The 15,253-nt window shown below is 55.5% G+C and overlaps 1 protein-coding gene across 4 annotated transcripts in view; it reads right to left on the reverse strand.

Annotated features, from left to right (window-relative positions):
• Window positions 1–15,253, reverse strand: part of ATP8B3 (ATPase phospholipid transporting 8B3) — a 31,040-nt gene that overhangs the window by 9,029 nt on the left and 6,758 nt on the right. For 3 of the 4 annotated variants that reach the window (XM_054465425.2, XM_054465424.2, XM_054465427.2), the window contains exons 10-20: window positions 14,776–14,858; window positions 11,834–11,992; window positions 11,061–11,149; window positions 9,359–9,549; window positions 9,046–9,254; window positions 6,110–6,141; window positions 5,848–6,016; window positions 5,205–5,393; window positions 5,003–5,115; window positions 1,088–1,252; window positions 867–978 (exon numbers count right to left, since the gene is read on the reverse strand). In XM_054465425.2, coding sequence (XP_054321400.2) covers window positions 867–978; window positions 1,088–1,252; window positions 5,003–5,115; window positions 5,205–5,393; window positions 5,848–6,016; window positions 6,110–6,141; window positions 9,046–9,254; window positions 9,359–9,549; window positions 11,061–11,149; window positions 11,834–11,992; window positions 14,776–14,858 — 1,511 coding nt within the window. The remainder of the gene's footprint in view (window positions 1–866; window positions 979–1,087; window positions 1,253–5,002; window positions 5,116–5,204; window positions 5,394–5,847; window positions 6,017–6,109; window positions 6,142–9,045; window positions 9,255–9,358; window positions 9,550–11,060; window positions 11,150–11,833; window positions 11,993–14,775; window positions 14,859–15,253) is intronic. The other variant, XM_054465426.2, reaches the window with a different exon arrangement.

Here is a 15,253-nt window from a genome sequence, read left to right on the forward strand (position 1 = left end):
GGTGAATCCTGGCCCGACCAATGGCAGCCACATGCCCCACCCCCTGGCCATGGTGATTGGTTCAGAGAAGGGCTTGTAACCTAGGCTCGCCAATGAGAGCCAGCCCTGAGATTTTGGCTGCAGTTCTGGCTGGGACTGGGCTGCCCGGAGATGTGTCTGAGGCCAGGATCATCAGGCACATGTGCCTAGGATCCACAGTGCCTTCAGGAACCCACAAAATGTCTTAATATCTTTTTAAATCAGAAGGGAAATAATTGAATATGTTTCCCTGGGCTGGCTCCTGGCCAACAGAGGGCACCCTGAAAATCACTTTTTTTTTTTTTTGGCAAGGGCTCACTCTGTCACCCAGGCTGGAGGGCAGTGGCACAATCACGGCTCACTGCAGCCTCAACCTCCTGGGCATAAGCGAGCCTCCTGCCTCAGTCTCTGGAGTAGCTGAGACCACAGGCATGTGCCACTGCGCTCCTCTGAGAGTTGCAGCCTTTTTCATTTTTTATTTTATTTTATTTTTTATTTTTTTTTGAGACAGAATCTCGCTCTCGCTCCCAGGCTGGAGTGCAATGGCGCGATCTTGGCTCACTGCAACCTCCGCCTCCCAGGTTCAAGTGATTCTCCTGCCTCAGCCTCCTGAGTAGCTGGGATTACAGATGCACACCACCACACCCGGCCAGGCCCATTTTTGTGTTTTTAGTAGAGACGGGGTTCGACCATGTTGGCCCTGCTGGTCTCGAACTTCTGACCTCAAGTGATCCACCCGCCTCGGCCTCCCAAAGTGCTGGGATGACAGGCGTGAGCCTTCAAACTTCGGGGAAGTTTGAAGATCCATGCTGCAGGGGCTCAGCCACCCGGAGCCGCCCGGGACTCACCCTGCTTGTCCCCGGTGAGCACCCATATTTTGATGTTGCTCTTCTTGAGACATTTGATGGTTTCAGGGACGCCGTCCTGGAGTCTGTCCTCGATGGCTGTGGCTCCCAGCAGCTGGTGGGGGAGCGGGGCAGGGCGGGGAAGATGCTGAGCAGCCGCCCAGCTCCCTGGCAGGGCCAGGAGAGTCCCAGGGCCCCCTTGGGTGCCCCCGCTGCCCACCCACCTTGAGGTTCTGCTCCATCTCGTTGTACACCTGTTGCAGGGCCTGCGCCCGGTTCTGCAGCAGGAGGCTGGCCTCCTGGTGGCGCTGCTGCCAGTCCTCGTAAATGTCCTCAGCCACCTCCCTGTAGGCCAGGCACAGTGTCCGCAGGGTCTCCTGGGCAAAGGCCTGGGGGCCGGGCAGGTGGAAGCTGTCACCATCCCGAAGCCAACATCCGTGGCTCAGCCCTCCCCAACCCCCTGCCGGGCTCCGGAGCCTGGGCCCCCCAACCACAAGCCTGTTGCCTCCCCAGCCAACAGCAGCCAGAAGGGGTTCAGAAAACTGGTCTGAGGCCGCGTGCGGTGACTCACGCCTGTAATCCCAGCACTTTGGGAAGCTGAGGCAGGAGGATCATTTGAGGCCAGGAGTTCGAGACCAGGCTGGCCAACATGGTGAAACCCTGTCTCTACTAAAAATACAAAGATTAGCCAGGCTTGGTGGTGGGCACCTGTAGTCCCAGCTACTTGAGAGGCTGAGGCAGGAGAATTGCTTGAACCCGGGAGGTGGAGGTTGCAGTGAGCCAAGATCATACCACTGCACTCCAGCCTGGGCAACAAAGTGAGACTCCACCTCAAAAAAAAAAAAAGAAAAAACAATAGAAAGAAAGTGGGGAAGAGGGCTGGGCACAGTGGCTCACGCCTGTAATCCCAGCACTTTGGGAGGCCGAGGCAGGCGGATCACTTGAGGCCAGGAGTTTGAGACCGGCTTGACCAACATGGTGAAACCGCGTCTCTACTCAAAACACATAAAAAATTAGCCAGGTGTGGTGGCACACGCCTGGAATCCCAGCTACTCAGGAGGCTGAGGTGGGAGGATCCCTCGAACCTGGGAGCCCGAGGTTGCAGTGAGCTGAGATCGCCCCATTGCACTCCAGCCTGAGTATCAGAGCAAGACTCCTTTTCAAAAAAAAAGAAAAAGAAAAGAAAACTGAGCCGCCCCTGCTGCCCACCTGCTCTGTCTCAGACACCCGCTCCCACCCCCAGACTCTCAGCTCTCTTTTGCCTCCAGACCTTCTTGGAGGACTGTTTCCCTGCCAGGAACACCTTCCCTATGCTTTGCACAGCAAATTTTTTTTTTTTTTTTCTTCGGGGCTGGGGGACAGGGTCTCACTTTGTCACCCAGGCTGGAGTGCAGTGGCTCGATCATAGCTCACTGCAGTCTCGAACTCCTGAGCTCAAGCGATTCTCCTGTTTCTACCTTCCAAATAGCTGGGATCGTAGGCGCATGCCATCACACCCGGCTAATTTCTTTGTATATATACATTTTTTAAATAGAGGTGGTTTCACCACATTGCCTGGGCTGGTCTCGAACTCCAGAGTTCAAGCAAGATGCAAACCTGAGCCTCAAAACGCTGAGATTACAGGCAGAAGCCACCACGCCTGGCCTGCATGGCGAATTCTGACTATCGCTCAAGACCTTCTATGCAGTCCACCCACCCGGTGCCTTCCTCAGCCAGGGCTCCCCCAGTCCCAGGCCCCTCCCTCTGACCCCTCAACTTTGGGATCTCTGAGCCCCTTCCTTGGGCCCCTCATTTCTCAAGGGCTGGACCCAGGGTTGGGGCCTCTAGGGGCTGGGAGGAAACTGGGCAGGCCCAGAGAGCAGGCACCCCAAGGGTGGCCTGAGGGTCAGGGGGTCCCCAAGGAAGGTGCCCTTACAGCTTCAGACCCTGCCCCCAGCTTTCTGCTCCAAGGGGTGGCCTTAGGTCTCAAATTTGTTTATATTTATTTATTTATTTATTTATTTATTTTATTTATTTTTTTTTTTTGAGATGGAGTCTCACTCTGTTGCCCAGGCTGGAGTGCAGTGGCGTGATCTCGGCTCACTGCAATCTCTGCCTCCCGGGTTCAAGCGATTCTCCTGCCTCAGCCTCCTGAGTGGCTGGGACTACAGGCCTGCACCACCACACCTGGCTAATTTTTTTGTATTTTTAGTAGAGATGGGGTTTCACCAGGTTGGTCAGGCTGGCCTCGAACTCCTGACCTCAAATGATCTGCCCGCCTCCCAAAGCACTGGGATTACAGGCGTGAGCCATCGTGACAGCCTGTTTATTTAGAGACAGGGTTCTCGCCCTGTCGCCCAGGCTGGAGTGCAGTGGTACGATCACAGCTTGCTGTAGCCTCCACCTCCTGGGCTCAAGCGATCCTCCTCCCTCAGGTTCCCAAAGTGCTGGGACCACAGGCGCGCGCCACCATGTCTGATTTCACTTTTGTTGTTGATTGGGCATGGGTCCGAGAGTTTGGGCTTGACACAGCAGAGGAGCTTCACGGACAACGGCAGCCTCCGACAGGCCTTGACACTTCTTTGGGCCTCAATTTACCCATCCATTCCCTGGGGTGGCTGAGCTAAGCTGACCTGCTGAGCTCCTGGGCCCTAGGTCATTATTGTGACTGCACTTCCAGTTCAGAGTCCCCCCACATCCTGGCAGAGCAGGGGACCCAGGACATCTTCCCACACACACCCCGCTGCCCTGTGCTCCATGCTACTGGGGCCCCAGCAGAACCTGTGAGGAGCCCCCAAGCTGGACACGGAATCCTTTGGCCCTGTAGGGTCAGGGCTGGACCAGGAGGAGGCAGCCTGGGGTGATGACAGCCCCATGTTGGCCGGGGGAGGGGGTGGCAGGAAAGGCCCCCCTGTGTGGGGAGCTTGTGGCTGAGTCATGAGGACACCAAAAGCTTCTGAATGACAAAGGTGCAGGGAAGACCCTCTGAGCAGAGGGAACAGCGTGTGTAAAGGTCCCAAGGCATCACCTGAGCATGGGGAAGTCACAAGCCAGAAAGCGGGGTCCTGGGGAGTCCCTTGGTGAGGCCAAAGAGAGACCAAGCTGGAGAGGTCAGAAGGGGACAGAAAAAGCCTCAAATCCTGGGCTGAGGAGTTTGGGCTTCGCCCACAGAGTGGAAAGCTTTGGAGCAGACAGAGCTGAGTGTGTCCTGGCAGCTGGGCCAGCTCAACCACACGGTGGTCTTGTGCAAATTAGAAAAATACACCCTCAGCTGGGCGTGGTGGCTCACACCTGTAATCCCAGCACTTTGAGAGGCCGAAGTGGGCGGATCACCTGAGGTCAGGAGTTGGAGACCAGCCTGACAACATGGTGAAACCCCATCTCTACTAAAAATACAAAATTAGCCAGGCGTAGTGGCGGGCGCCTGTAGTCTCAGCTACTCGAAAGGCTGAGGCAGGAGGATAGCTTGAGCCTGGGAGGTGGAGGTTGCAGTGAGCCAAGATTGCGCCATTGCCCTCCAGCCTGGGCAACAGCGCAAGACTCCCTCTCAAAAAAGAAAAGGAAGGCTGGGCGTGATGGCTCAAGCCTGTAATCCCAGCACTTTGGGAGGCCAAGGGGGGCAGATCACCTGAGGTCAGGAGTTCAAGACCAGCCTGGCCCACATGGCAAAAACCCATCTCTACTAAAAATATTTAAATTAGCTGGGTACACTGGCGTGTGCCTGTAATTCCAGCTCCTCGGGAGGCTGAGGCAGGAGAATCACTTGAACCCAGGAGGCGGCGGTTGCAGTGAGCCAAGACCATGCCACTGCACTCCAGCCTGGGCAACAGAGCAAGACTCTGTCTCAAAAAACAGAACAGAACAGAACAGAAAAGAACAAGAACAAGAACAAGAACAAGAACAAGACACTCTCTCTCTGGGGGGCTACACTTTGGAGTTCAGCTGCCTCCCAGCCTGTGTGTGTATGTGTTGTGTGTTGCCGGGGGAGGGTGTTTTGTACAGTGCACAACCTACCTAACTGTACATAGCCATCCCAGGTACCTGCAGCCATCCATTTCTCTCTACAGTCTCCTCCCCTGCCTCCTCCTCCTCCTGTCCCTACACACACATACACACACACACACACACACAAGCCAGCCTTCCTCCCTGCAGGGACTCACAGCCAAGGCCTCCTCTGTGGCAAATTCCGTTGCCCCTCTCTTGTGCAAGCGTTCGAAGATGACCGTGTCGGCGCCCTTGGTGTACAGGCAGATGGTGCCCTCTGGCTTTCGGACTGTGGGGGAACAGGCCCTGCTGCCCACAGAGGCTCCCCGTCTGCCCGCCCCGCCTCGGGGGGCCCAGGGCTTGGGCGGCGGGGCTCACCCAGCACCGACATCCGTTTGCGTGTGCTGTTGAAGTCCATTATGGCCAGGACCTGGTAGACCCGCTCCTCCCCCAGCTCCACGATCGTGATGGTGTCCTGAGTGCGGGACAGGAACACGTAGCCGAAGTTCCGGGCCGCGGTGACCAGCGCCCCCTCGTCGGGGGAGGCCGCCTGATACAACAGCTGGTCTGGTGGGGAGGGGAGCCGTTTTGGGGTCACATGGTGGAGCCCATCTCCATCTCCACAGTGCAGGGAGGAGATTGGTATCGCCTGGGCTACACCTTTGTTGATGGTGGCCGGGGACCCCCGCCTGTACAACCTCTCAGCCCAATGCATGGAGGTGAGCACTTGAGTCTAGACGACCTTCCCGCTCAACAACAGATCCTCGGGCTCCAACCGCGGGCCTGGACATCCTTTAGCCCTGATGATGACACGTCCGCCCTCCCGCCACGATACTGGGCAACACTGTCTGGGCTCCAGGCCCGGACGCCCTCGAGGTGGGGCTGGGGTCACCGGCCTCAGCGCCCCCTAAGCCAGGTGAAAGGAGCCCTGGAAGATGGGCTGGGTGAGCTGTGGGGCTGGGGACACTGCCGTGCCCCGGGGGCTGAGCGGCCTCAGAGATGGGGAGGTGGGTGGGTGCACCTGGGCACTCACGGTGGCTGTCCCGCACCATCACCGTGTGGCAGATGGCCAGCAGGCGCCAGAACTCCCGCACGGCCTCGTCCCTGTTGCTCTGCACGAGGTGCAGCAGGGCCGCGTTGTGGAAGAGCAGCTTCCCGTCGGCGAACTTGTTCCAGAGGTAGGGGTTCTCCTGGGGGTGGCGGGGGCATGGCCGGCTGTGGGCGGGCCACTCCCCGTGCCCCATCCCCCTCACCGTCCGGCGCTGCAGGGCAGGCAGGCTCACCTTAGGTCGGGTCGTGGCCTCCAAATCCGGCCCTGGGGAAGACACAGCTTCATGCTTCAGCTCCCATAGTCCCCCCATTCAGGATCCCACAGCCCCTGACCCCTAGTCTCAGACTTCCAGGGGCCACCGGATGCAGCCACACAAGCCAGGCCTGCGGCCCTGGAACCGACACCCTGAGCAATCTTGGGGCGAAAGCTGACCTCAGTTTCCACCATCTGCAGAAAGCAGGGAAGAGGGGAGCACGCCCGTCCTGTCTCCCAGTGATCCCAAAAGGACAGCCTGGAGCGGGTTGCGGCCCCGTCCCATCTCCCAGGGACCCCAAAAGGACAGCCTGGAGCGGGATGCGGCCCCGTCCCGTCTCCCAGGGACCCCAAAAGGACAGCCTGGAGCGGGTTGCGGCCCCGTCCCGTCTCCCAGGGACCCCAAAAGGACAGCCTGGAGCGGGTTGCGGCCCCGTCCGTGGGACACATTTTGTTTCCTCCTCCTGGGGTGAGTTTTTGTTCTTTTTTATTATTATTTTTTTTAATTTTTGAGACAGAGTCCTGCTCTGTCGCCCAGGCTGGAGTGCAGTGGCACAAGCTCAGCTCTCTGCAACCTCAGCCTCCTGGGTTCAAGCGATTCTCCTGTCTCAGCCTCCCGAGTAGCTGGGATTACAGACTCATGTCACCACGCCCAGCTCATTTTTGTATTTTTAGTAGAGATGGGGTTTCACCATGTTGGCCAGGCTGGTCTCAAAGTCCTGACCTCAGGTGATCCACCCGCCTCGGCCTCCCAAAGTGCTGGGATTACAGGCTTAGCCACCGCATCCGGCCACTTTTTATTCTTTATTGTTCTTAGAGATGGGGTCCTACTCTGTGGCCCAGCCTGGAGTGCAGTGGTGCGATCACAGCTCACTGCAGCCTCAGCCTCCCGGGCTCAAGCCATCTTCCCTCTTCAGCCTTCCAAGTTGCTGGGGCAACAGGTGCATGCCACCCCTTTTTGGTGTCTTTTTTTTTTTTTTTTTTGAGATGGAGTCTCTATCACCCAGGCTGCTGGAGTACAGTGGCATGACCTTGGCTCACTGCAAACTCCACCTCTGGGTGCAAGCAGTTCTCCTGCCTCAGCCTGCAGAGTAGCTGGGACTACAGGTGCGCACCACCATACCCAGCTAATTTTTGTATTTTTAGTAGAAACGGGGTTTCGCCATGTTGGCCAGGCTGCTCTCGAACTCCTGACCTCAAGTGATCCACCCGCCTCAACCTCGGGCCCATTTTTCTATAGCTGAACTTGAACCATTTCTTGGGGACTTCTCGCTACATTAAATTATGACCCAGTCCAAACCACGTGCCCTGGTTATAAATTAGACCGAGGGCTGTCAAACTACACCCCACCACATCATCAATTTTCATACAGCCTGCGAGCTAAAAACTGTTTTTGGATTTTTAAATGGTCAGGAAAAAAAATGACTAGAAGAATACCATTTTGTGGCTGGGCGCGGTGGCTCACGCCTGTAATCCCAGCACTTTGGGAGGCTGACACAGGCAGATCACAAGGTCAGGAGATCGAGACCATCCTGGCTAACACGGTGAAACCCCGTCTCTACTAAAAATACAAAAAAATTAGCCAGGCATGGTGGCAGGCACCTGCAGTCCCAGCTACTAAGGAGGCTGAGGCAGGAGAATGGTGTGAACCCAGGAGGCGGAGCTTGCAGTGAGCCGAGATCATGCCACTGGACTCCAGCCTGGGGGACAGGGCAAGACTCTGTCTCAAAAAAAAAAAAAAAACTATTTTATTTTGTGATCTGGGAAATACTCAGCAATTCGAATTTTAGCATCCACAAATAAAGGCTTGTGAAAGTCAAAAGAAGAGTAGTGGCCGGGTGTGGTGGCTCACATCTGTAATTCCAGTGCTTTGGGAAGCGGAGGCAGGCGGATCGCTTAAGCCCAGGAGTTCAAGACCAGCCTGGGCAACATAGGGATACCCTGTCTTGTCAAAAAATACAAAAATAAGCTGGGTATGGTGGCACGCTCCTGTAGTCCTGGCTACTCGGGAAGCTGAAGAGGGGAGGATTGTTTGAGCCCAGGAATTCGAGGCTGCAATAAGCTATGACTGCACACTGCACTCCAGCCTGGGCGGCAGAGCAAGACCCCATCTCAAAAAAAAAAAATACTGTTTAAAAGTTTGGCTAGATGTGGTGGCTCATGCCTGAAATGCCAGTATTTTGGAGGCTGAAGCAGGCGGATCACCTGACGTCAAGTGTTCAAGACCACTCTGGGCAACATGGTGAAACCCCGTCTCTACTGAAAAAAAATACAAAAATTAGCCAGGTGGGGTGGCACGCAATTGTAATCCCAGCTACTTGGGAGGCTGAGGCAGGAGAATCAACCTGGGAGGCGGAGGTTTCAGTGAGCCGAGATCACACCACTGCACTCCAGCCTGGGCAACGAGAGCAAAACTCCGTCTCAAAGAGAAAAAAAAAAAAGTCGGCCAGGTGTGGTGGCTCATGCCTGTAATCCCAGCACTTTGGGAGGCCAAGGCAGGTGGATCGCCTGAGGCCAGGAGTTCGAGACCAGCCTGGCCAACATGGTGAAACCCCATCTCTACTAAAAATACAAAAAAATTAGCTGGGTGTGGTGGCAGGTGCCTGTAATCCCAGCCACTCGGGAGGCTGAGCCAGGAGAATCGCTCGAACCTGGGAGGTGGAGATTGCAGTGAGCCAAGATTGCGCCACTACATTCCTGCCTGGGTAGACAGAGTGAGACTCTGACTCAAAAAAAAAAAAAAAAAAAAGTCTGCTGACCCCCTCCAAAGGAAACCAGGCCATCTGGCTACGGTTCCCTGGTTCAGATTCGGGCGGGAGTGCTGGGCATGGGGCCAGACGTGGCTCTGGTCCTCGGGTACCCTGAGCCCCTTGAAGATCGAGGACCCAGCCTGGAGCTCAGGTCTCAGGGCCGCACCGTAGACACGGCCGTTGATGCAGCACTTGTTGAAGGTCAAGATGTTCTGCGTGAGCGTGCCCGTCTTGTCTGAGAAGATGTACTCCACCTGTCCCAGGTGGTCGCTGAGGCTGGTGCTGCGGGCCTTGGCGGGCACGTCCTGCGGCTGGTAGTACATCTGCACGTCCCAGTCGATGAAGATGCTGTTCCCCAGGTAGATGAACTCGGACCTGCAGAGGCACTCGGGGTCACGGTCAGCCCCGCCTGCTGTGTGCCATCCCCCATGCCTCCCCGTTCCGCATTTGCACCGGGGACGCGGCCAGCGGGGACTCACAGGATGAACATGGACATCGGGATGGTGACGCTGAGCAGGATGAGGAAGCCCCAGAAGATGAAGAAGGACTCTGCGGCCACGCTGCTCCCGTGCACCCCCGAGACGTAGTAGTGGTAGTCTTTGAATTCTTTGACCGAGAAACCGAAGCTGAAGGCCAACACCAGGCAGACAAGCACCACGGAGATGAAGATCTGGAAGGCGGACGCGACAAGATGGGTGAGGGGGGCGGGGGTCCCCCACTCTGCCATGAGGATGGGGTAAACACAGAGATAAGGCTGGGGCTGGGCATGGTGGCTCACGCCTGTAATCTCAGCACTTCGGGAGGCCTTAGCAGGCAGATAGCTTGAGGTCAGGAGTTCAAGACCAGCCTGGGCGACAAAGTGAGACCTCATCTCGACGAAAAACTTAAAAAATAAATTAGTCAGGCATGGTGGCGCACACCTGTAGTCTCAGCTGCTCAGGAGGCTGAGGCCAGAGGATCGCTTGAGTCTAGGAGGCTGCAGTGAGCTATCATGGCGCCACTGCACTCCATCCTGGGCAATAGAGTGAGATAGAAAAACATTTATTTTATTTTATTTTTTAAACTTTTTTTAATTTGAGACAGAGTCTCGCTCTGTCTCCCAGTCTGGAGTGCAGTGGCACGATCTTGGCTCACTGCAAGCTCCGCCTCCCAGGTTCACGCCATTCTCCTGCCTCAGCCTCCCGAGTACCTGGGACTACAGGTGTCCGCCACCACGCCCGGCTAATTTTTTGTATTTTTAGTAGAGAGGGGGTTTCACCGAGTTAGCCAGGATGGTCTCAATCTCCTGACCTCGTGATCCGCCCGCCTCGGCCTCCCAAAGTGCTGGGATTACAGGTGTGAGCCACTGCGCCCAGCCAAAAAACATTTATTTATTTATTTTTATTTATTTATTTGGTTTTTTTTTGAGACAGTCTTGCTCAGTTGTCCAGGCTGGAGTGCAGTGGCGCAATCTCAGCTCACTGCAACCTCCACCTCCCGGGTTCAAGTGATTCTCCTGCCTCAGCCTCCCAAGTAGCTGGGATTACAGGTGTGAGCCACCACACCCAGCTAATTTTCGATTTTCTGTAGAGACGGGGTTTCACCATGTTGTTCAGGTTGGTCTCGAACTCTCAACCTCAAGTGATCCACCCACCTCAGCCCCAGAACATGCTGGGATTACAGGCATGAGCCATCTCACCCAGTCTAAAAAAATATTTATTTTGGCCGGGCACGGTGGCTCATGCCTGCAATCCTAGCACTTTGGGAGGCTGAGCAGGGTGGATTGCTTGAGCTCAGGAGTTCAAGACCAGCCTGGGCAACATGGTAAAACTCCGTCTCTACTAAAATACAAAAAAATTAGCCAGGCGTGGCGGCGTGCACCTATAGTCCCTACTCGAGAGGCTGAGGCAGTAGAATTGCTTGAACCCGGGAGGCAGAGGTTGCAGTGAGCCAAGATCACGCCACTGCACTCCGGCGTGGTGACAGAGCGAGACTCCGTCTCTAAAAAATAAATAAATAAATAATTATTATTTTATAAAACTTTTTTTAAAAATTACTTTAATGAAAGATTTTCTGGCCCAAAGACCTGCCCACAGGATCAGGCTGCACAGTTTGCAGAAGGAAACTGAGGCCTGGAAGATGACATCCCTGACCCTGCCTTCCTCTGTGTTCCTGGGGCAGGGGCACTTGTTGGCAGCTCACCACAACCACCAGCTTGTTCATCAGGAGGTCCAGCTTGGTTCTCTTCAAATGGATCTTGCCACAGTTCTTCATAATTTTTGTGTCAAAACCTGCAGGGTTTGCAAACACGTATCCATCTATCCACCCACCCACCCATCCACCCCTCACCCACCCATTGCTCACCCACCCACCCACCCACCCCTCACCCATCACTCACACATCCACCCACCCCCTCACCCATCACTCACCCATCCACCCACCCACCCATCACTCACCCATCCACCCAGCCACCCACCCATCACTCACCCATCCACCCAGCCACCCACCCATCCACCCCTCACCCACCCATCACTCACCCATCCACCCACCCCAAACTCATCCACCCACCCACCCATCCACCCATCACCCACCCATCACTCACCCATCCACCAGCCCCCCCACTCATCCACCCACCCACCCATCCACCCATCACCCACTCACTCATCTACCCACCCACCCACCCCCACATCCATCCACCCACCCACCCATCCCCACATCCATCCACCCACCCATCTACCCATCTATTTGTCTATCCATCCATGCACTCATCCTCTCATACATCCATCCACCCACCTACCCACCCACCCATCCCCACATCCATCCACCCACCCACCTATCCACCCATCTATTTGTCTATCCATCCATGTACTCATCCTCTCACACATCCATCCACCCACCCACCCACCCATCCCCACATCCATCCACCACGCCCCCATCAGGACAGCTCCCACTCCAGGACCCTGGAGCGGCTGTACCAGCATAAATGACCAGTCCATAGCAGGTGTCTGTGTTGCGAATCCTGCAGCCTCGGAGGAGGAGGTTGCCAATGTCCAGGGAGTATTTCTTGTCATTCCATTTCAGGCACCCCACGAAGTGGTGCATCCGACTGTTAGGCGCCTCACACGTCACTGTGCCTGTGGGCGGCCAGGTGGTCAGTGGGTCAGTGGGCTCAGGCCCTCCTTCCCAGGTTCCCTGTGCCAGGTGCAGGTGAGAACATTCCGGCCACCCTCACGAGCCCCTCTATGCCCCAAACTTGCCCTATGGCGCCCCAGCACTGGGCTGCCTCAGGAAGGCTCCAAAGCCTTCTGGTCCCCACCTGGCCTCAGGGACTTTGGGCAGGCTATTCCTTCCACGGGGACTCACACTTCCCTGATCCTCCAGCCAGATCAGCCCCTCCTGGCTCCTAGCTCCCTCCCTCGTGGTTCTGGTCCCAGCATGTGACGAGACATTTATTTGTGCAAAGCTATTGTTAGTGTCTTTGAACTCTATGAGAACTGGTGCCAGCCTCGTCTCAGCCACACTCTGACCCCAGGGCACGGCCCAGCACCTGCACACAGTAGGTGCTCAATAAATGTGTCAAGAGGGAAGAGGAGAAGGGACACGTGATCGATGAGCCTCCTTTTGGGTGCCGGAACCTGTCCACCACCACCACCACCCCCCCATTCACCAACACCCTGCAATGGCCTCCATTCCACTTCCATTGGAGAAAACAGGTTCAGGCTACACAGACTGGCCCGGGGCAGCATTCAGTGAGGGTTAAAATGACCATGAGGCATGGGTTGGGACTCCAGAAGGGAGAGGGCCACAGGGTTCCTGAAGGGTCCTCACCTGCCACCCCATCGCGTCTTAGGGATGAGGAGCCTGACTCCATCCTGGATGTAGGAATTGGAGACTTTCATGGTGGAATGGCCAGAGGGCAGAGGAACCACAGGGCAAGCCCACACCTCAGGCCACCTCTCTGAACCTCAGTGTCTTCCTCTGAAAAATGGGTCCATGCCCAGTGAGAATGCTGGGGCAGATAGACGAGGCCAGGGTCCACAAAAGCCTCCTTGCTTAGCCCGGGAGGAAATGCTAGAGGAAGAGTCACTGCCTGTCTATGATTCTGTGTCCCGATGGTGTTAAGTAAGGGAGCCGGCCGGGCACGGTGGCTACACCTGTCATCCCAGCAATTTCAGAGGCCGAGGCAGGTGGATCACCTGAGGTCAGGAGTTCGAGACCAGCCTCACCAACATGGTGAAACCCCATCTCTACTGAAAATACAAAATTAGCCGGGCGTGGTGGCGGGCGCCTGGGATCCCAGCTGCTCGGGAGACTGAGGCAGGAGAATCGCTTGAACCCAGGAGGCGGAGGTTGCCGTGAACCAAGATCACACCACTGCACTCCAGCCTGGGCAACAAGAGCAAGACTCTGTCTCAAAAAAAAAAAAAAAAAAAAAAAGGAACCTAAAAGGAACCTTTAGCCGAGTTCTGGGACTGTCAGGGAAATTAGAGAGGATGGGTGTGGCCCCCTCCACCAGGGCTAACCCTTTCCCCAGATATCACAGACAGATGGGGAAAACCTGTTTGGGTGTCAGGAGCAAGGAAAAATATTCAGTCCTCAAACCAATTAGAGTGACTCTCCTTCACAATAAGACAAGAAAACCAAACAAAACTGTACCCCCAGGCTGGGTTGCAGCAAAGAGTAACTGTTTCCACATCACATGTGAAACATCTCCAGGTGGAAAATAAGAAACAGTCAAGCAGGCCAGGTGTGGTGGCTCACACCTGTCACCCCAGAACTTTGGGAGGCCGAGGTGGGCGGATCACCTGAGGTGAGGAGTTCGAGAGCAGCCTGACCAATATGATGAAACCCCATCTCGGCCAGGTGCGGCGGCTCATGCCTGTAATCCCAGCACTTTGGGAGGCCGAGACGGGTGGATCACGAGGTCAGGAGATCGAGACCATCCTGGCTAACACGGTGAAACCCCGTCTCTACTAAAAATACAAAAAATTAGCTGGCCTGGCGGCAGGTGCCTGTAGTCCCAGCTACTAGGAAGGCTGAGGCAGGAGAATGGCGTGAACCCAGGAGGCGGAGCTTGCAGTGAGCCAAGATTGCACCACTGCACTCCAGCCTGGGCAACAGAGTGAGACTCCGTCTCAAAGAAAAAAAAGAAAAAAGAAACCCCGTCTCTACTAAAAATACAAAAATTAGCTGGGAGTGGTGGCACACACCTGTAATCCCAGCTACTCAGGAGGCTGAGGCAGGAGAAACGCTTGAACCTGGGAGGCAGAGGTTGCAGTGGAGCAAGATCGCACCACTGCACTCCAGCCTGGGAGACAAGAGCGAAACTCCGTCTTAAAAAAAAAAAAAAGAAAAAGAGAAAGAAAAAGAAACAGCCAAGCATTGGGGGTGTCAGCACTCTGTTCTCAGAGGCCTTCCCGCCACAGGAATTGCCAGCCCACGCACGCAGGTGCCTTTTCAATGAAACAACCAAACGTGACTGTGTTATGGTTAAATTTTACACTTAATAGAATGTAGCACTTTATTTTTGGTTTTGACACAGGTGTCTCACTCTGTTGCCCAGGCTGAGTGCAGTGATGTGATCCCAGCTCACTGCAGCCTCAGCCTCCCTGAGCTCAAGCGAGCCTCCCACCTCAGCTTCCCAAGTAGCTGGGACCACCGGCACATGCCACCACCCCCAGCTAATTGTTTTATTTTTTGTAGTGATGGGGTCTCGTTATGTTGTCCAGGCTGGTCTTAAATTCCTGGGCTCAAGTGATTCTCCTGCCTCAGCATCCCAAAGTGCTGGGATTCCAGGCGTGAGCCACTGGGCCTGGCCAGCACATTTTTTTTTAAACAGTAATAACAACAACAAAATACCCTAACTTTTAACTTTTACAGATTCGAGGGGCGTGACTCCCTGCTCAATGCCTCTCACCTTGAAAGGACGCCATCTTCTTTATAGTGGTCAGTTCTTTGTGGGTGGCCATCAGGGCCTGTCTGAACTTCAAGTTGGTCTCCCTGGTGATGAGAGGAGGCAGGTGAAAAGAGAGGTGAAAATGGAGTTGATGGAGGCTTCGAGGAGCCCCCAGACTCCTTCTGGAGTCACTCAAACATTTTCACTGAGCACCTACTAGTTCACCAGCTGCCAGTCGGATGGCTGAGGCCCAGAGAGGGAGAAGGCCTTGCCCAAGGCCACACAGCACGTTTGCAAAGTGCTGAGGCCAGGGCCTAGGGCCTCCTGCTGTATGCACACAATGGAAACAATGAGGAGGGTGGACATCTTCCTCCCCTCAATGCCTGGCAGCACCCACCCCCCAGACACTCATGAGGTGAGTGACCGAAGTCTCTGAGCGACCTTGGCTGGCCGCCTCCTTGGTGACTGGGGAAGGGGGCTCCTCCGGGCCATGCTCCCC

Source organism: Pongo pygmaeus, chromosome 20 (genome assembly GCF_028885625.2).
Source record: "Pongo pygmaeus isolate AG05252 chromosome 20, NHGRI_mPonPyg2-v2.0_pri, whole genome shotgun sequence".
Lineage (NCBI taxonomy): Eukaryota > Metazoa > Chordata > Mammalia > Primates > Hominidae > Pongo > Pongo pygmaeus.